General features: G+C 42.3%; 1 protein-coding gene across 1 annotated transcript in view; it reads right to left on the reverse strand.

Annotated features, from left to right (window-relative positions):
- Window positions 1-17823: 17823 nt before the first annotated feature.
- The window catches only part of CDS1 (CDP-diacylglycerol synthase 1), a 34111-nt gene continuing 29567 nt past the window's right edge, over window positions 17824-22367 (reverse strand). Inside the window, exons 12-13 of the mRNA XM_069855356.1 lie at window positions 21415-21518; window positions 17824-19691 (exon numbers count right to left, since the gene is read on the reverse strand). Coding sequence (XP_069711457.1) covers window positions 19562-19691; window positions 21415-21518 — 234 coding nt within the window. The 3' untranslated portion in view covers window positions 17824-19561. The remainder of the gene's footprint in view (window positions 19692-21414; window positions 21519-22367) is intronic.

Below are 22367 nucleotides of genomic sequence, written 5' to 3' on the forward strand. Positions count from 1 at the left end.
GTGCCGTTCCTAATTCTTTATCTGTAGAGGTTAACACAATGGGAAATCAGAGAAATCCTCCAGGCTGGCAGTGAGCATTGCACAGACAGCTGTACACCAGACACAAGTTTTGCTGTGTGCCAAGTTATATTGCGTTTTTCTTCTTGCACAGTTAATGCTCATTGCATTCCTATTTATAGTCCCCATGTTTCAGTCAGTTGTCAGAGTTCCAAAATAAATAATGGCAAGCTGTAATGATCCATACTGAGTGCCAGCAGACAGTCTTCCTGCCTTCTCAACATCTCTCTTCTTGTAAAGCTCATCACAGGTACCCGCTTGTCTTTCTCAGAGAAGATGCTAGTTAGTAATTACGGTGCTATAGTGAGACAGAAGAAAGTATTTACAGTTAATTTTTCTTCCAATTTGCAAAGCAATTGTGCGCAAGGGATTGCTTCAATCATTAAAAAACAATGAGATTTAAATTTTTTGCTTGCTTTATTAGAAGGTAAGGCGAAACCAACACAATTATCTTTCAGTGGTGCAATGCGTGCCATTGCATGCTTCCATTGCGTTTATTTCCTACATCTTGGGCAGTAAAGCTACTTTTGCCCTGTTTGCATGTCCTAGCTGATACCAAAGTACAAGCAAATCTGGAACAAGAAAGAAATTGCTAAAAGGAAGTGAAAGAAAATTGAGGGAGTTTTAGCCTGTTCTTCATTAGAATATTTTAAGAGAAAAATATAGCACTGTTTTCCAAATTTATGCAGCCTAACATTTTCATCATAAAAGATTCTTATTAATTGCTTGGAGAAGCACTCGTCCTTCCCTCCTTCCTGTTTGTTTATACATAATCTTTGGTATTAAATAAGAGGAAGGGTGGAGTTTGGAGCGTTTTGTGCCCCTGTCCTGTGACACTCACACTTGATTTGGCTGAAATTTGAAAATTTTTTATTTTTTTTAAAATCCCTTGTCATATATTTTCTTCAGAAAAATAATGGGCAGCTTGTCAGAAGTTAATAGATTAAACAATCCACAAATAGTCTGCTGCTGAGTTCATAGCATTGGAAAAGCATTAACAAAGCCACCGCAGCAGAAACACCAGCAATCCAATGGTGTAACTGTTGAAGAAAGCAGCAGCCAAGGCTACTCCTCCTTCACTCCCTAGGGGCCTAGCAGTCAAGCCCAATTTCAGATAAACAGCCTTTCTTCTGCTCTCTGTTGATGTTAGTCACATAGTTCAAGTAAATAAACATTTGCATCCCAGCGCTGCAGGTTTCGGGTTCAAAGGTGGATGATTTATACATAGTTCGTTACAGCTGAACATAATGTGGCTTTGTTTGTTCGACGACGAAACCACGGGTAAAGCAGCGTTGGATTTATAAGCAAGAACATGAGGGTGACGGGAAGAATCATGACAGAGAATGGTGTGAAAACAGTATTCCCAGCCCACATCTGTATAACTGCAAAATAACTGTATAGTTTGCAAAGTGAAATTCTCAAAATCCCTGCTCTGCCTCGGATTATTTGTGTGGAACAGAGGTCTGGCTACACAGATCACAAGCTTAGTCAGACATAACTAGTCACACGTAACTAGTCTTACCTAACAGGTGTAGAGTTAAATGCTATTACAAGATTGAAAGAATTAAAGCACTGATAGAGAAGAACACATGCAAAATTTGCCTGTAAGCGAGAATTACATTGTGCATGTGTGTACGTGGGAAAGAGGGGGTAGTTAAAAAGAGAAGCAAATAAACTTCATGCAACTTAATATTTAGAGAATATGGAAAATCTATCACTCGGAGCCTTATTCACTGGGTCTAAATTTTTACGTGCCTGTGAGCTAATTAGTCTTACGGACTCTCAGACCCACACAGGCAAAAGGCAAACCACAATTTCAAGGGCCTGGAATGCATTCAGGCCACCTGAATATGACTTCATGCATCCAGTGAAAGTGGGAAAAAGAGCAGGTGGCTACAGAGAAGGTGCAGTTCAGCTGAGGTCGTTGTGGCTTGCGCAGCCTCAAAGCCTGATGATCCCAAGAGTGAATTCGGGAGGATGAAATCACGCTCAGAGTAAGGGAAAATGCTGCCATCTGGTGCCTCTGGAGAAATTAAAATAAGAGGGTTGTCTTGGTGGTGTGCTTCCATTGCGATGGTGTCGGTGCTGCTGGTTCAGTCCTACAGACCACAGGTTGTCTTTCTGTTTTTCAAAGGTGTTACTGTTCTGTATGGAGTACGAAACGCTACCTTGTGAAGGTATATATTGAATCTCAAAATAAGCAGGCTGAAAAATTTTATAGTGCTGCATTTTATAGTGGTTTGCCCAGAAGATAAATATCTTGAAGTACTAATGTAGCCTTCAAGGCAGGTGTTTTTAGGAAAAAAGTGATTTTAAACGAAGTCCCTTAGGTCTGAGAGTAATATACACCTTGGTTATTTTTATGAAGTTCTGCATATTCATACCAAGAGACTCCAAAACGCTCCTCTATCACAAATCCTATAGTGGGTATTTTACCACTGTGTATCAGAAGAAACTTGAAATCTGTACAGAATGTCTGAGAAAGAACCAAGAAGCTAATCTTTGCTATCAGGTTTTGTGAAAAAAATCTTAGCAGAGCAAGAATTCAATGCAGTTCTTTTGCAGAACTGGCTTTGACCTTGGCAGTCACTGCACAACCTCTAATGTCTGCTATTCTGTCCTGTGAGCATTGCACTTAGTCAGTACATGTCAGAGCCTCAGAGGACAGAGGACAAGACACTAAACACCGCTTATTTTTATGGTTCACCTTTTACAGCAACCTAATTCAGACTGTTGTTGATACAGCCTCCAAGGATGTGCCAGATAAGTACTGAGACACTCCGTGGTGTTAGAATGAGGGAGTGTTATTTTTGTCTAAGATATTTTTATTTTCACAGGCTTTCACAGAAAGCCATAATGATAGCTTGGAGAATCTGAAATGACTGATCAAATAAGCCCCCCTACATTACTCTATTTTAGATGTAGCAGTAACGAAGATAGCTCTTCCTGTCTAGTTAAATTTGTTTGTCCCTTGACCAAGGCACAGGAAAAATCCAAGGCCTGTAGGTCAGCTTCTCACTGGAACAAAATTGAGTGAAGGGAGTTACGTACCTTATTTATTTTTAAACACATTATTTTTGGAACAAAGCAGTCACAAAACCTTGGGCATGCAATCCGCTCTTGCAGATAAACAAACCCCCACTCCACTGTTGATTTCCTAGGAAGATACTCTAATCCAAGAACAGCCTCAAACTCGCAGAATAATCTAAAGACCAGAGGGCTTTCCAAAGGGTTTCCTGTATAACTGTTCACAGCAAAGAGAAATAACACGCTTACAAGCAAGGAAAAGGGATTTGTAAAGCTATAACTGAAAGGGCCTTCTCAACACTGTCCTAACATGCAATTTCCTGCTTCAATGAAAGTATCTGATTTATCATGATCCAAATTCAATGCTAACTTTCTCTCTTCCAGTGAGCAGCCAATGCAATTGAACAAAACTTCTGTCACTGCAGGTTTCTGTTATGCATACCTGCAGACAACCTGAGTCTGTCGCGGCACAGACTTCAGTAAGTACAGAAAATCGTGAGACCAAATAAATTTAGAATGCCCTCATTTCCCAAATCACTAGGCGTCTGCTTTTACTCCAACTTTCAAAGAGTGAACAGGTAATTAACAAGGAACACGTTGGTTAAAAATATTTATTATTACTTATTGACTATTATTATTTACCATGCACTTTGAAAACAAGCCGGTTAATGCTTTGGCTAAATTACCAAAGTTCTGTGGAAAAAAGGAAGCTTTTGTTACAAAAACTTACTGTTTCCATGGTAAGATACTTCTTTCATTTATTTCCTAGCCTTAACAGTCGATTTATACACATTTGTACCTAAACCCTGTATTTTTTCATTCAAACCAGAGCTAGATCCTCCTGCAACTAATGTTGCACTGGAAGGGCATTTCATTTCAAACAAAAAAGTGTTTTGCATGCATCCCCCATCTCCAAGTAGAATAATGGTATCACATAGACTAGGTGAATCTAACATTATCTTTTATTAGCCAAACTTTTGACTATTCCAAAAGCAGATGATAAGAATTTTCTGTAGTAGAATGCTAGGTGGCTAAGGGCTATTTCTAAGCAAGCCACGTGAAACATGACTGGAGAGAGTCAATGCCTCATCAGTGACTTAAACCCAGTATACAGGATTCATAACTTCACTGGATCATTCTTAAGGAGTCTGCCTATTAAGAAAAGTGGAAAAATACCAGGTTAAAATAACTGTGACATCCAGTGTCCAGAGAGTTGAAATTGTAGTAGAGATAAGCTACAGCCTTGGTATATTTATGCGGTCTCAAGGACGACAAAACTCAGTTTATGCTATCTATAATCAGATGTTAACTGGTGCTTTTCAAATGGCTAGATGTGTTGGTCTCAGATAACAGATGTTGGCCCATAGAAGTCCTAATGCTCTGAGAAAGGAATCACATTTCTGTCACAAATTTCCAGTAGTAAAATAGCTTCTACATTCAAGATGAGGTTGCTTTCTCAATGGGACATGATGGTACAGTTGTACCTGCTGTAAAAATCTAGATTATGTGACCTACGAATGCCATTCTATTCTCATTTCTGTCACACACACACACTGCCTGTTGGATTTACCTAAAACTGAAAGGTGACTCAATCTCCCTATCCAGAAATAACATTGATATTTTTTGCATGAATGTAAAATCTAGCTTGCACTGTGATGATAAACTCCTTCCCGAGGCACCCAAGGAAGATCTCTACCATGTAGGAGTTTCCATCACATTCCTAGAAGCTTAGTGAGAAATTCACAGGCTTCCTACATACCACATTTCCACCTTTTGCAGCTTTCACATGGTTTCCAGATGTCCTGTTGCCACTATCAGCTGTCTACAAAGCAGAGTCCAGAGCAGGGCTTTCTTACGGTTTCCAGGGCAATGCTGACATTTTTTGATAGGAACGGTTGGACTCGATGATCCGGTGGGTCTCTTCCAACCTGGTTATTCTGTGATTCTGTGATTCTGTGATATGGCCACGTCACAGCCCCAGCACACCAAAGCATGACATCCAGTCTAGGCAGCATCTCAGCACCTTCTCACTACCAGCCAGAAGGCTAATCTCAGGCTAGACTCATCTTGTTGTAACTGCACAAAGTTTCTGGGTTTCCCATTTACAGTTAACACTCTGCTTTTCTGCCTTTTGCCAGTCCATTTGGTGAATTTGGACTTTCCTGGTACCCTACCAGGATTTTGAGACCTGAGTCTGCCCTGTTCCCCTGGAGATATTTTCTCTAATTGCCCTCCTGCAGGTGCTGCAGGCGTGGCAGTGCTGCTGCACACACATCCTGGCTTATGTTTTTTTCTGTACAGAAGCATCGATTCAGAGCAAGAGGAACTGTGTCTATCAGGCTGCAGAGGAGATTTTTTGAAGGTAGGTTGCAAGGAGAGAGTTGCTTGGAAAAATGAGGTGCAGGGAAGGGCATAGAGCTTTTTGGGGAGGGAGGTGTTTTATAAGAAGAGGAAAAAATGGAGATACCCTGCAGAGTCTAATTTGTGCACTTGAACAGGTCCAGCTGCAAGGCCATGGGCTCTGTGCCATAGGGTGCAGGCTTGACTTTAGGGTAGCTGGAACCTGGCAGTGGCACCTCCAGCGCTTAACACCCTAAAAAAAAAAAATGTATATAAAGCCATTTTTGAGCTACTGGCATTTTTTTTTTTTTTTACAAAGCCTTGCAGAGGACATGGCTGGTCCGTGTTTCACGACTGAACAGTGGATGCTGCAGCAGGGCTACAGGTTGCAGACCATTTGCAACAGTTAAGTTGACTGTATATAGGAGGAGGGAATCAATATCTGCTCTGCAGCTGCAAATAGCTTCTTCTGGAGGCAGCTACACAACCCAACTCCCTCCTCTCTTCTTGTACTTGAAAAATCAGGCAGATTTTAAAAAAAACAGCCTGGGTTTTATGGAATGAAGGGCTGCACTCTAAATACATTGGGGGAAATTATAGTGTGTGTCTTGGTCTCTTCAGTCAGACAAAAGAAGGTGAGTTTCCTTTGAACTATCAAAATATATTCTGGTTTGTTAGTCCCAGGCAAAAGAACTGTTTTTTTTCCTAGAATATTGCATTTAGCTGTCGGTCTTTCAGGATTCATGTCAATGCACTTCATTTCTAAGTTTCTCCTTAACTTGTCTCTCAAAAGTCCTGCTGTAGGGATCTTTCCTTTAACATTTTGTGTGTTAGTTTTTAAATAAAAATTATTTAAAAAACCCCCGACAGACAGCTCTCTCTACAGTCTATATGAAAAGGCACAGAAGTATAAAATAATCCATTTACTAACTGTTAGATAGAGAACAAAACTTAATGCTGGTAAGATTAATTTTACAACCTGTTTTCCCCAAAACCAGTTACCAAAACAAGAATGTGAGAACCAGGCATAAGCAATGGAGAAGTTGCACACCATTTACAAAAATAAGTCAGTATCTTAATCCTCAGTAGAACAATATTTTAGTCCTCCTCCACTCTAAAAGTACCCCAGAACTACACTCTGAGCAAATATAATGTTATTAACCCAACTGTATTCTCACTTAGCTCAAGTTTAATTAAGAATTTTCTTAATTCAAACGGTAATATCACATCCCCGATAAAGAGCAAGTTAAAATGCCCTTGCATAGAACATCATGTTCCCCAGAGTTTCAGTGTTAGCTCAAGTTAATTATGTTTAAATTATTTCCTTTGGTGTACTGATGTAAAGATCATCATCTGACCCCTTAGAAGAGGAGCAGTGAATTAAAGCTTTCTGCCGCTTACAGTAAAACCAGCCTCAACATTGCACCCTTGTGGAGAAGCTTGTTTGCCTTAAATTTTAACACTGAAGGGTTACATCATTAAAAATATCATTGTTTAGTAACAACGATTGGCTTCCTATCTCTTAAAATCCTTCCAAGGAGGTTTTCAAAGGCCTCACCTTCCAAATGCCTTTGGCAATGGCATGAAAAGAAAAATCACTGCAGCCCTCCTTTCTGCTTTTGTTCACGTTTTATCACACTGAACTACAAGCAACTGCGAGTCCTCAAGCTTTCGAATCTAGGAAATGCATTAACTGTTGGTAGCTCTCACTGCAGCGCTGGAGATCTGCAGCCACTGCTTTCTCGAACAGCAGTGTAACAGCTCAAAGGCAGTAGGCAAGGGGGTCAGCTGAATTTCCTCAGAGCCTTGATGGATTCCAAATTCAGATGGGGTGCCCAGTGAACAGTCCTACTTGTGCATCACAACTACAACTGAGCATAACTGCTCACTTATGAAAGTTTTCAGGCGTAGGAGTAAGTGTGTAAATTGGAGTTGATTTCTGGCTACAGCACAGTTAAATACAGATAACTCCCTAGTGAGGCAATTAAGAAAAAACCCTGCATTTCTTGGGAGGCATTCCTGTTTGTTTGTTTTTAAATGAGCCTTTCAAAAATTGAAAGGGCAGGAGCAGAAGAGACTGGGCAAAGTTGCTTTCAATTAAATCTGTTTTACAAGGACATTTTCAAAGGTTTTAACATAGGAGCATCCAAATTTTCAGGCAGTCGTGACCTTTTCCACACACTGGGAGTATACAGATGCTCCTGCCACAAAACAAAACGAAATCGCCATGAACCAGAAAAATATGAGTGAAGTTAGTGTTATTGAGCCACTGTGAGTAAATCATTCTTGGGTTAAAGACACGCTAGATCTCTGCACAAATTAAAAAGCAACCATGAAGCACACAAAGGGACCTTGTCTGATTCTGCCAAATGAACTTTTATGAACCTTTATAGAATGTGTGTTTCTACAGATCGTAAATATTTTTTTAAAAAGCATTTAAAGCTTTGTCCTAGAGATTTACAGTTTGTGATCTGGTGGCTAGAGACGATGCTACCTGCAGCAGACAGGCTGTTCTGCTGTCCAGCTGTCTTTGCTGCAAAAAGCTCATGAGCAGCTGAAATCTACAAGCTATATTTTCTGTCTTACAGCCCCTGTTCAAATATATATATTATTGTATACCAGATGAGACAAATACAATAAACCTGATGCTGACAAATTATTTAGAATAATATGGAAGACAAATATTGTTCTCCAGCCAGCGCTTTGGAGGACATTGTCCTTGGTTTGAAGTGACGTCAAATACACCAACATCTACAGACTAGCACTATTTTCAGTGCCACCCTAGCAGAATTATGGTCATCTACAGTCTTACAGTGATTTATTAGATTAGCAAAGGTCTTCTTGTTTAACGATTAGTGCAGTGGAGGCTTGTGTCCCCACTCGGTGACATTCTTGGCCTTTAGACCTGCAGTGGATGTCAATATCCGGGCTTGTTTTATAGCTATGTCTTCTGCTTCTCTTTGGATAAGAAGTGTTTGTAAACATGCATTTTTGCATCCTGAAGTTACTTTGGTTGCATAATGACTATAATTTGTCAGTTTACAACGGAGCAGGCTAAGGTCAAATTTGCATTCTGCTTTTGGAAGTACATCTGGTGTTAGAAGAGGTAAGGATGCTGCAAGCTGAAGGAAAAGCTTCTCCTCACCTCCATTCACTTCACCAAGTGGCCTCCCTAGTTTTTATTTGAGGCTGAAATTAGCTAGCTTAGGACTAGTTTGGAAAGGTATCTTTGCTAGAGAGAAGAGGGTCATTGAATCATGGGAAAAGCTGTTTAATGACAAGACATCAGATCCCTTTGAGCCCAAGTTGAAGACCTTAATTTTCCCCTTCTGTTTACTAAGTGTATGTAGCCTTGAGTACTACTGATTGCATAAGGGCAATTTGTCACTTTGCTCAAGTGTCTGGGACGCTCCAACCCCTTAGGAGATAATTCATCCAAAACCAAAGGCTTTCAGAACAACATGATGTGTTCTGATTAAGTCTATTCCAGTTAATATGAAAGCTAGAGTTAGCAGCCTTTGCTGCATGTTTGGAAGCCGTATTCTCAAAATACTTCTGCTTCTGGGGCTACACAAAACATAGGTCTCTTTGAGCCTGAGGATCAGCCTGAAGATCCACGCTTATCTGAAACACTCTAAACATGCATGCACAGCCTTCCACATCCACTCCTTGGGAGAAGCTGGAGCACCTGCCAATGCCAACTTTTTTCCAGAAGGGAGTGGGAAGAGAGCTTTGTTTCCCAGGACAGAAATAGCTCTGGGAACTGGGACTCAGACCCGCAGCTTTGGAGGTGAATGTTTTGCCCTTTAAGATAACTAAATGTGCATTTTCCTTCTCAGACAATCTCTGCGTCAGAGACTTCTGCTACAAACAGCCTCCGTGTGAGGCAAGAAGAGCCTCATTCCTGACACAGCACAGAGGCGCCCTCAGAGACAGCAAGGAGACAAAACCTAGTAGCTGAGCAACTACTCTTGTGCCACTGTGTGCTGAAGCAGACATGGAAAGGTGATCACTGCGCCCCTGCCCTGGGACTAGGGGGAATGATTGTACTTGCTTGGCTCTCAAAAGGCAGCAGGTACCTCCCTATAAATCACAGCTGCAAAAGACACTGTGTTCTGACTAGAGATTTAAGGGTATCTAGGACGTACAGAAAGTTTTCTGCCACAGGCTTTGCCACCCCCACCCTAGTCTGAAACACCTAATTCTTACAAACATTTCAAAAATTACCTTATACCAAGATTATCCAGAGTTCCCCAAATAAATCTTGCCATCCAGCCTTCTAGCTTCAAAGTGGCATGCATCTTGTGAAACCAGAGACTGCAGAGACACCGCTTTGCCTAGCAGGAGTTGTCCTTTCTGCCTGTGACATGTGCTGTCTGTCCCTTGCTGTTCTTGGCAAGGAGAGCCCACCACAGAGCTGTGTTATCTCCCAGGGAAGTCTGGTCTTCTGAAGAAGTGAGAAACCTGGGTGGAGGTGCTGAACTTCAGTAGGTCTTATTTGTTTGGGTGTGGACCCTCCAGCCCAGACGGTCTGCTGAAGCCAGCTTACATGCTCCGTCCATTTTATCTGCTCTGGTTTCCTACATGTAATAGCTGATCTTCATCTTCCAGGTTCTGCTATTCGTTTTGAGGAAAGCATTCAAAAAAACTGTATAAATGATGGCTCAAAGGAGTGGAGAAGATCCCGTAAGGCAAAGGCTCATATTGCTGCCAGGAAACTGAACTCATGTTTCCCTCTGCTGCTGGTCAAACATCTTCAAGACTTTGAGCATTAACAAAAAAAATTGACGTGTCTCACTTTGTTGATACTTGCAGCTGTTCCACCTCAGGTCTTGGAATAAAATTAACAGCACGTGATTGAGCCAGTCACAAGTTTTTCAACATGTTTCGTCTGACAAGAGAAGGTTAAACACACTCTTAGAAGTACAGGAAAAGACATGTCTTCAATCTGAGTTTCAGCTAGCTTCAAATGCCACCATACTCAATGTTTTGAAAACCTAGTGGCTGGAATTTCTGAAGTGAGCCCTTCTAATCCTTGAAGAACTGATGTGTTGGCGCCTACCCTCCTGTCAAACACAAGTGATAGAAAAGCTCCTCTTTTAGAGCACAGACCAGGTGCTTTTTGCTGCTCACATCAATGAACTAACACCAAGTGACCACCTAGTGAACAGCAAACAGGGGAGACCATCCAATGTGAGGAGCTTTATCTTCTGCAAAGGAGTTCAGTCTTGGATATTTATTCAACTTTATATGTGTGTCTGTCCAAAAAGAAACTATTTCTTCAATTTCGATTTGGAAAACTGCCTCACAAAAATAACCCCAAGTTCATTACAAACATCTGATTAGAAAAGCTGCTTCCTGCTGGGGGGTTTATGAGCGCGTCTCCTCGTGCACACAGCATCCATGACACTGGAAGCAGGCTTGCTGATGGGAAGCAGTGCCTCCCACACTTAAGCAAGGCACAAACAGGTTTAAGCAAGGCACTCTGAAGGGCTTAAAACTATCAAAAAGTTACTATTATTTTCCTTATGTAAAACCAAACTAGACATCGTCTTCCCTTACTAAACACTACGTCTCGCTTTCTCTTCCTCTTCCCCAGCCCATGGCCTAAACCATTCTGGTTTGATATTTGCATCTCTTCCTGCTGTTGACCCTGCATTCCCTGCAGTTTGCACCACAGGGCACAGTTGTGTGAAGATGATAGAAGCATAGAATCACTAGGTTGGAAAAGACCATTGAGATCATCGAGCCTAGCCCTACACATCCACTACTAAACAGCATCACTAAGTGCTTCATCTACCCACCTTTTAAATACCTTCAGGGATGGCAACTCAACCATCTCCCTGGCAAGATGTGACATGGCAAACGGGGAGAGGGTGTCACACGTCTGGGCGCCACAGGACTCACAGCAGGGTTTGCAGTGCAGGCTTGCAGGTCTGGAGACCACTGGGCAGTCAAACAGGCAATTCCTGTCAGCACGTCACCTTTCACCAGTCTTTTCGCATCTCTTCCTTTGCTTAAGCAAGGCAGAAGCCTCTTGGGCAACCACGAAAATGTAATGAGAAAAAAATCTGGGTGAAACCTTGTTCTGCTCAGGTCTCGGGGTTGAAACGCAGCTTTGCAAGGAGCAGGTTTCTCAAGGTCAACGTGCCTAATACTGGCTGAGGGTCCTAGGGCGGGCAGTCAGCGGCTCCAGGACACGGTGTGCAGGAGAAGGGCATGAAGAAGGGACTGTGGTAGCAATAGAAATGTTGGTCTAAGGATAGCTGCCAACACACAGATTGTCAGCGTCACCTCTTTTCGGATCACGGAAAGGGATCATAATGCTAGAAACAGCTGACTAGCTTTTAGTGGATTACTTTGCACCACTGAATTAGGGCTTCCAGAACACGGCCTCTTTTAACAGTGCACCTTGTTGTCTTGGGTTTTACCTGAAGCCCACACCTAGAAAAAATAAACAGTAGCAAGACATGCTGTTGCAAACTGGTTCAATCTTAACTCTTAAGCTAATAAATCAGTAAGAACATGTGGAGTAAAAGAAAAACAAACACAAATTACTTAGGGAAAGCTTTGTGATGGGGAGCACCAAGCATCAGCTAGAGTACTCGTTCGTGTGCTCTGTAATTTGACTGGTCCTTGCTCCTGTTGGTATTGATAGGAGACTGGCTGGGATGACAGATGCCACAACTCTTTAGACTGCTACAGCTTCTCTATTTTTAATACAAGGTGGATTTCTTTTTCCATCAAGGTGTTCATAATTGAAGATGCCTCAGCTAAAGGGCTGCAGCTCCCTTCAATCCTGAGCAGGAAGAGGCTGCAGTCCCAGCCCTCAGCATTTCCACATCCCCTGGCAGGGAAGGGCCCTATATCTCCCTGGAAGCTGCAGAGCTCTGTGGAGCTGGCTCACACCTGATGTCATTTTCCTTGGTGTTCCCTGACGTTCACCAGTTATTTGCTTTTTTTGCCTATGGAAACCTCAGGAAGCTTCAGTGCAATCATCTTTTCTGTGACTTTTTTCACTTTACCTACTAGAAATGTGATACTTATCATGCCCCGACGAGTGTGCTGCAATCCGGGCAGGGAGGTGCTCGCTGCAAGGGGTCAGCGCTCTGCAGTCGGTGTCTCTGCAGAGCTAGAGTCCTTCCTACTGTGTCCATTTGCATGGAGGCTGAAAGGAGGGTGTGGAGGAGAAGGGAAAGAAATGGGTGACTGGAAGCTTGGCAGGGCATAGCATTAATTTGTCAGTCACTGCAGGAGTTACCTGCAGAAGTACTGATTTGTGCCTTGTAGAATCATGGGGCATATTAGAACAAGCTCTTTGGTTCCTGTAATCTTCACATTTCTGTTAGCAATCTATTAATTTAATCCCTATGAAGTCAAATACATACTTTTCTGGAAAAGCTCAAGCATTTGGGATTACAGACTTCATGAACACCCATCAGAGTGAACGTGAGCAGTCATTTAAGAAGCCACGTGTTGATGCTGTGGTGCAGGTGTGGCAAAGGCACTAATTTTACTGGACCTGTCAGGGCTTCATCCCCAGCTCTGGCCTTCCTGCTGTGGTGTCTCTCACAGAAGCTGCTTTTGTGGTCCAGGCTTGCCAGTTCTTTTTCCAAACCACGATCTCATTTCTATTTTAGCTGAGCTGGTAGTCTTGACCTATCTAGTCATAGAATCTCAGAATCATTTGGGTTGGAATAGACTCGAGATCGCCAAGCCCATCCCTTAACTCCACACTGCCAAGTCCACCACTAAACCACATCCCTAAGCACATCCACACATCTTGTAAACACCTCCAGGGATGGTGACTCAGCCACTTCCCTGGGCAGCCTCTGCCAGCACTTGACAGCACTTTCAAGTGAAGAAATTTTTCCTAATATCCAATATAAGCCCCACCTTGTGCAACTAGAGGACAGTTCCTCTCATCTGGACTACTTAGTCTCCTTTGTTTAAAAGCAGGGGGAGGGAACAAGGGCAATGTGAGAGATGTCCATGTGTTGTAGAGGGAGCACTGACTGCAAACATGTGCGGTTGGGTCCCCAAAGCGAGGCTGTTTGAATGAACTTGTTATTTAGCCTGACCCTGTTTAAGTTTAAGTCCTTCAAACAGAGCCCAAAAAAGACCAACAATTAGTCAAGAAAATAAGATGAATGAAAAAAAAGGCTGTACTCAGTCTGACCAAAGATTCACCTGAGTGTCGTGTGTCCAACACTGACCATAAGCAGACACACAGAATCACAGAATCACTAGGTTGGAAAAGACCCACTGGATCATCGAGTCCAACCATTCCTATCAATCACTAAACCATGTCCCTCAGCACCTCATCCACCCTCCTTTAAACACCTCCAGGGAAGGTGACTCAACCACCTCCCCGGGCAGCCTCTGCCAGTGCCCAGGGACCCTTTCTGTGAAAACTGTTTTTCTGATGTCCAGCCTAAACCTCCCCTGGCAGAGCTTGAGGCCATTCCCCCTTGTCCTGTCCCCTGTTACTTGGGAGAAGAGGCCAGCACCCTCCTCTCTACAACCTCCTTTCAGGTAGTTGTAGAGAGCAATGAGGTCTCCCCTCAGCCTCCTCTTCTCCAGGCTAAACAACCCCAGCTCTCTCAGCTGCTCCTCGTAAGACTTGTTCTCGGCAACAAGAACATAAGGCCAGAGCATGTTGTTAGGTTACTCAAGTACTCTTCTAACTTCCTGCAATGTTCAGCTCGTCCTAGGCCACATACCAGCATTATCCATTTAACAAACCTCAGTGTCATCCAGACCTGCCTCAACCCTATATAAATATTATATATCCGGAGATCATTTAGCAATAAATCAATTGCGCCTTGAGAGATTTGCACTTGTCCACATGGCATGGAGACCCCGGTTCACGTACACCCATGCCCAAGCCACCCATCTAATGCTTTCTCTGTACCACCAGGTGGTTTGCAATGTGGTAGATGAGATACCTCAAAGCATCACTAGTCTCAGTTGTGCAGGGGCTCAAAGTTAGCTTGAGGGATGCTGTACAAAGAAAAGGTCGTGCACAATTAGATTAAATGCAGTTGGTTTTCACATCGATTTGCTTCTTCAAAACAAATATGAGTCAACTGCTAAGAGACTTGCCTACATTTTAGTTGCCGCAGGGAAAAAAAGGACCTGATCTGTAGTTTTACAGAGCTTCTGTCTGTATTTGAAGTCAGAAACTTGTTTCAGTGCAGTGGGACACGGCACAGCAGGGAGTCTGGCAGAGCTCGCTTCTCACCGTCTCGGGGTAGCCTGTGTCTGGCTGGTATGACAGTTTGTCACACCAGAAACAAGGTCAAAGTATGCAGAGCTAAACACGCCCTTCAAGTACACAAAACCCCCAGTGACTAGTTACTATAAGCCATTATTGGGCAATAAGAGCTCTCACTCTGTTTTCTTTAGAGGTGTGCACGATTCTTGCCAGATAGCACAAGTATTTAATTTCTTGTGCTCAAAGAGCAGGGTCCTAAGAACAGAAGTAAAAACCTGCCCTCTTGCTCTGAAGGCTGGGCATGGGATTAGCTCAATACTTGAGTTCCTGCTGAGCCAGGAGCAGCTGGCCCGGTCGCTTTGCGTGGGAGCAGCAACCTCTTGAGAGAAGCAAACTGTTGCTATTGCTTCTCACCTTAGGCGAGCTAAAGTGGACTGGTGGGAGATGAAGTTTTACACCTTGAATACGTTGCCTTTTCATACCTGTTTGCAAAGGATACACCTCTACTAATGAAATCCAGTCTTTCTCATTTGTTCTTTTACACATCCCTGTAATTTGCAGAACAAACGACCAGTATTGGGGAGCGAGGGCGCAATATATATAAAATGAACACATCATAGTGCCTGCAGCACTCAGTGGTATATTAATGGTGACTTGGCAGTGTTAGGTGTATGGACTCGATGATCTCAAGGGTCTTTTTCAACCTAAACGAATCTACGATTCTGTGATTCTATAGTTATGGGTGACACTTCTCATTATTGCCCTTTTCTGGAATCCTACCAGATACTTAGATATAAGTTTGCACTATCTGAAATTGCTGAACCATGGAACTGAATATCCACTTGATACTTGGGAAACTCTTCACAAGAGAAAGAGCAATGGTGTGGATTCTAGTACAGGCTGGATAAAGGGACTGCACCGTGTGGCTTAACTGTTACGTGTGACAACTGAAGCCAACATCTAAAAAAAAATACAAGTCACCAATTCTCTCTGCTGCAACTGCACAAGCCAGGGTTATTTTAGCTGTCAGGGCAGCCCACTGCTGCGCTAGTATCCCTGAAGCAGCTCTACCAACTGCCTCAGTGAGGATACCTTAAAGGGGTTTTGTCTGCTGAAGGGAAAAATTCCCTGTTCCTGTGCAAGTAACAGTCCAAAACATTATCTGTCTAGCAGGAGAAAACTCACTGCTGACTTTCCCCCTCCTTTCCTTGGAAGAGCATCAGGAAGCGGATGCAGGTCACAGTAAAACTCTCTCTGTGCTTCTCCATTAGTTGTCTGAAGTATGAGGAGGTGCACAGCATACACACAATTTGCTGATGGTGCTTGTTTAACAGATATAAGTCTCCTCTGTAATTTAGAGGCAAGATGAACCTGGCTTCTTTGAGTCTGCAGGAGTTGAAGGGCCTTGGATCCAAAACTTAAAAGGGCAGGGACAGGAAATCAGGGGAGAGGCAGCTCACAGCTGCTGCCCTGTCATCCCCACGCGTGGTGAATGCTGAATATTCCTGGCCAGCAGTGCCAGGAATAACGAACAGGAGCTGGGGTTCCAGAACAAGATTTCCCTGACATAAGGAAAGCAGAAAGATTACTTGTGTTTCCAGATGCAGCACGTGGCGAGGTGGGGAGAGGAGTCACTGAGCCCTACTTGAGTGAGAACTTTAGTCTTGGCATTGCCATGATTTCCTTGCAGAGTCCTGGAGTGGAAAAAAGAGGGAGCAGCAGTGGCCAGAAGTAGCAGCGCTGTCCTTGTGACACAGCAGATGCTCAGACGCTGGAGAAAGTCTAGCCTGGCTGTCCCAAGAAGAGCCCAATGAACAAGTACCGCACTCACCACAGCAATTCTGGTTGTTTCATCCGCAGGGTTGACTGGTTGTGAGCGACAGGGAGAACCACAAGAGCCAGGATCAGGCCTTGATGCCTGTGCCAGCCTCTTCCAGCCTCTCCCTGGCACTGCAGAGGCCACAGGCAGCAGCATTTCCTACACAGAGGGAAGCAAGTGCAGCTGTATCCTCTGCAAGGGGAATGGAAGAGTCACTTGGCATTTCTGCCAGCTCCAGGTAGCTGCAGTAGCCACACTGCACTGCACACTATGGATAGCTGAAGTGAGCACCTTTTGGAGGAGATGGCAAGCTTGCACGCCTCTGGAGAGGAGGCACATCATTGAAGTTGCTTGCAGGAACAGTCAGGGATGGCCTGAAGTCTTGAGAGGCAAAAGGTAGGAAATTAATAACAGGCTTACATAACAGGCTTCTTATTAAGAACAATACTTTAAGGAATAAAGAAAGGAATATAAATTCTCATTAAGAAATCTCTCCCCACTGTGCGCTACAGTAAATACAAGACAGTAGCATTTCTGTCCCAGTTTTATTTATTTTTTTTACAACACCTGCTTCAACAAAAGATTGAAACAGTCAAACTAAATCAGACATTATATGCTCATACCATTTACAATATTTACATAATGTACATCTTTTTTTGCTCAACAACCAACTACAGCAACTTGGAATAAAAGTGTAAGCGAAAAGAATCACTGGTGTAGAAAGTTAAACTTTCCTGCTGATCGTGGTGCAGTGCTTGAACCAACTGAAGTAACAAGTGGGGTAAATGCACTTCATAACAAGCAAGCGTAGTTGTCACTTCACGGTGACAGATCCTGCTGAGCTTTATTTACACCAAGCCTAAGCCAGCAGGAAGCTATTACTCTGCACAGAAAGTTGCTAAGTGAGGTCACAAGTGAACTCTTCTTCATTTTAATGTTGAACAGCAGAATCGCAGTGTTGAAGTTTCTATTGCGCAAATAGAAATTAATTTCAAATGCTCTGTTGTATTAAATGCTAAAATATATTTTAACTTCCTTATTATACATGCTATAAAATTACACTAAAAAGTTCAAGTTTCCAAAGTAACAATTACCTTTCTATATATATATATCTTCTATATATAAATTTTATTTTTTTTTCTTAAATAGCCAGGATAAGGAAATACCAGCTCCAGTATGGCTGTGTTTTTTCCATAAGCATTTACCAAAGTCCTGTACATAACCAAAGCCTCATCTACAAGTTGGTTTTCCAAGTATACTACAGTTTGTTCACCTTTTCCTTTTCCCCTCCCTTCTTTTTAAAGTATCTTGCCACATGTCCCACTCCCTGGCTGTGCTACCTTTTAACCTCTGGCTATGCTGCCCATTTTTTCATCTCTTGGAGCGTTCCTTCAACACAGTACTGCAATCTCCAGGTCAGATTTAATTTAATCCTGTCGGATACCTGACATCAACAGGAACTACTTTAGACCTAGATTTTGTTTCATAGCCATGTTACAGGGGTGCTTTTCCACACACAAGCCGTACACACGCTACCATGTGCAAAACAGAGTAGTGTATGGTGGTCTTAGCTGCATGGTGTTCAACAAAAAGCAGTCTGACCTTTACAGATAAAGCTTCACCCACCTTAATGAATTGCTCCATGGTTTTATCCTCAGGTAGCACCAATCATTTAACAATTTCACGTTTTATATATATACACACATACATATTCATCTTATAGTATTTTATATGTGTGTGTGTATATATATATACGCACACACACATATATATGAGGCATTGGTACATTCACCACAGGAGAAACTTATTTACAATTAGCTGGGAAAATTAAATTGTAACCAGTTACAGTATAGCAAAACAAAATTGGCATTTGTGCTTTCCATTTGTACAGGAGTAATTTTTACAATTTCAAAAGAAGTTTACATTTTTATCTGCATCAAGACGTGTCACAAAATGAAGAAAGAAAACAGCTAGGATTGGGAATTATAGAGCATCAGCTTTCCTCATGTGTCCCACTAAGTCTACGGAATAGCTGCTTTCTATAAAAACTCTCCACTCAGACACCTAGGTGGTTACCTGAGCTTGCTTGAGGATCTTCTTAATAAATACCAACACACACCAGAGCCATACAAGCTGCCTTGCACTGTGCACATTCATGAAATTAAAGTTTCTGCCTTCACTAACGCATTAATAAAACAACACTTAAACTTCACTTTTTACTGAGGACCTCAAAACGCTTTTAAAAAGAAGGAAATAGCCCCATTCTATGTGGTAGTTACTAGGCACAAGGAATAAGGCTTGAATTACTGTCTTCAGACATCAACAGACCATGGAAAACAAGGGTTAAAACTCCAGATTCTCTGTAAGCTATTTACAGGGTTGGAGAATCCCATTTTCTCAGGTAATCTCTGCTCTTGGATTCAAGATGCTTCTTCAGACTTCATAACATTAACCAGAAAAACAGCAGCTCCACAGCCCAAAGAGCCCAGCTTCACTTCAGTAAAGCTACTTTTCTCATGAAAGCATGAAATAGTTTCATAAGAAAGCTGTTTGATTAAAAACAGAGCAAAGTTTAAACTTCATAGTGACTCAGTAAATACAGGTAGTAAAACGGGCTATCAGTAGTTCTTTAACCAGGCTAACAAGTATTTTCTGAACAACCATAATTTCAGCACTGGACTATATAAAGGTGACAACCTGCCTCATCTGTTTACACTTCAGTAACCACTGGAGACCAAAAAAGTATTGCTAAGATATACAATATTAAATAACTAATTAAAAACTAATGGTGAACTTTATTTTCTTTTTAAAATACAAAGCCCGTTGGGTTGAGTGGTGAAGGAAGACTGCTGCCATCTACTTCAGGAACTGGAATAGCACAGGTGCTGTTACTTTGCAAGCATTTTAACTATTTTAGGAGTAAAAAATTCTGCATCCTAATATGAAGTCATAGCATCCACATTCATTCAGGAAACATTCACCTCTTCCAGACCACAAACTACTCTACTTTTCCTTCAGCTACTATCTATGTGCACATTTGCAATACTTTTCCACAGGTTTCTTGTAAATGAAGGTTTCTCGTAGTCCTCTGTTTTGACAAACTACCCTCTCAGAGATGGCTGCAGGATTCCTTTTTCAATGAGGTGAGATTTCAGGGCTTTATACACGTTTAATTGTTGCTCAGGCTGAAGTACCAACAGCTGTTTCAGCAGTTTGCTGGGATTTGGACCCCTGTCAATGACAAAAAAAGTTTTGTGTGTGTGAGCAGCAGCTTTAAAGAAACTTTTTGACATCTTTCCATTTTCCTCTTGCTGCACAAACAGTGCCTTCCCATTGTGGGGGACAGCAAGTTATGGAGATCTCCAGGTCTATCTCCTCCAGATGCATGGGTGAGCATTACTGGCAAAGCATACTCCTTAGCTCAATCTGAACAGAAACTAAAAAGCTATTGTATTTGCTGACAAATGGAGATATTAGGAAGGCTTACAACAAATAAGATGCACTGATTCATCCTTAATGACTGTAATAAACATTTTTCATCAACAGATCTTTTTTAGTTTAGTATGCTACCAGATAAACGGCGTACCATTGGGCTAAATGGAAAGTTGGCCAAATGCGCTGGTTTTGGCTGGGGTAGAATTCATTTTCTTTACAGTAGCTTGTATGGGGCTAAACGTTGGGTTTGTGCTGGAAACAGCGTTGATAAATACAGGGATGTTTTCCTTCCTTCCAAGCAGAGCTTACAGAGAGTCAAGATCTTTTCTGCTCCTCACCCCACCCCACCAGTGGGCCAAGGGTGCACAAGGCACTGGGAGGGGACACAGCTGGGACAGCTGACCCCAACTGATCAAAGGGACATTCCATATCATATGTCATGCTCAGCACCTAAAGCTGGGGAAGAAAGAGGAAGGGGGATGTTTGACATTTGTCTTCCCAAGTCACCATTATGCATGCTAGAGTCCTGCTTTCCTGGAGATGGCTGAGCACCTGCCTGCTGATGGGAAGTTGTGAATGAATTCCTTGCTTTGCTCTGCTTGTGTGTTCAGCTTTTGCTTTGTTTATTAAACTGTCTTTATCTCAACTCAAGAGTTTTCTCACTTTTAACTCCCCTGATTCTCTCCCCCATCCCACTGTGCGGCAGTGAGTGCGTGAGCAGCTGGGCAGTGCTTAGTTGCTGGCTGTGATTAAACCACCACACAAAGCCAGCAAAGAAAACCACAAATTAAACCGAGCTTTCCTAGCTAGTCACTTATTCACAGTCTCCTTCTAATATGGCTTATATTTAAGGCAAAGAATCTGTTGCTGATTATACATCTAATAATTATTTAGCCATATGTATTTACAAAACTAAGGGCATGTATCACTTTGATCCCCTGCCTGCCCCACCCCAGGAACTAAAATAACTGACTGTAAGAGAATCGTCAGTCTTGTGTTTTCTTCTTTAAAGTTGGTGAGGTTCAGGGAAGATAAGCAGTACTTTTAGGAAGTTGTTTCCCCTGTTTAACCATAATGTTTTTCATCTTAAACAGAAAATCCCAAGTCAAGGCATTGAGAAGTAGTGAAACTTTAAGGAAGAATTGTGGTTTCACAACCTACAGGCTCTTCAAGAAACACAAAGGGAAATCAGATGCTGCTGGAACCCTCCTGCCCCAAACCCCATCCTCATACCTCCCTGTAATCAGTAAATCCTAGTAAAACTTGTAAGAGGCTGCTGCACAAAACTTTCTGGTACACAGGCTAAATTTAGCAGCAGTCCCAGAAACATTAAGGCACAGCTCGAACCTGACACAAAGCCTAGGCAGTGACATATGTTTTCTTAATGGTTCTGTATTTAAAATCATTGTGTAAATCAGATTTAGAAACTTTCCACCTCCATTGTGCCAACAGCGAAGAACATAACTCGGATGAAGCTATGTTGCAAGCTTAAGTAGTTCATATTGTAAAAAGCCCTTACCTTATGAAACTGGTGATATAGACATGAACAAAAGTGGCCATCAAGTACTGACAATCAAAGCGATCCATTATCCCACCATGCCCAGGGATTGTGTCTGCAAAATCCTTTTGGGTGTAAAGGACAGGGAGAGGGGAGGAAAAAAAAAATCACGGTCAGTGGTTTGGATGAAACACACTAATGGTACTTGGTAGCAGCACATTAAGGCTGCAATTAAGCTACAGTTTCACTGCACTGAGCCAAAAGTTAGCAAGAGCCACCTTTGCTAAAGGAGTTGTTAACTGCAAAGGTGAGTCAAGGGGTCAGAAGAAAAAGAAGAGATGAAGCAACTTGTCCACAGTATCACACAAGAGGACAATAGTACGTCAGGTACACGTTTGCCAACACTGAGTACACTTGCGTGCCTATACATACTTAATTTTGCAGCAAGCTTCTTAAGCTAATGGCTGTTGTTTCTTGCCTCTGCAGAATCTAATTCTCCTCTTTCACACTTTTATTGCTTCATCCTCTACAGGTAGCTGCTGCTGAAGCCCTTGTTACCAGCAAATGCATATTTGCTACAAGAGAAGCGGTATCTTGAGGATTCTTTCCACTGCCTAACACTGGTTTTGCAAGTTGTACTGCCCATACATCTGCTGCTTTTTTCACTAGGTTCTTGGTAACCACAGTTAAAACACATAATATGTGTTGTGGATATAATATAAATATATTTAACAGAATCAAAAACCCCTGTAATGAAAGATTATCACTACTTAAAATATTTCTGAATCAAACAAAGCTCAATACACTACTCAATACACCGTTCTTGTCTGAAGAACAGCTTTATCAACCAAATTACCTGCGTATATCCTTTTTGTCATCCCCACTCACTTCTGTACTTGCTGGGTGAAACCTCTGACCTTAGTTATGTGAGGCAACTGCCAGCAAGTTAAAACAGTCCTGCGCCAGTGTCACTC

Source organism: Phaenicophaeus curvirostris, chromosome 4, assembly GCF_032191515.1.
Source record: "Phaenicophaeus curvirostris isolate KB17595 chromosome 4, BPBGC_Pcur_1.0, whole genome shotgun sequence".
NCBI classification, from domain to species: domain Eukaryota; kingdom Metazoa; phylum Chordata; class Aves; order Cuculiformes; family Cuculidae; genus Phaenicophaeus; species Phaenicophaeus curvirostris.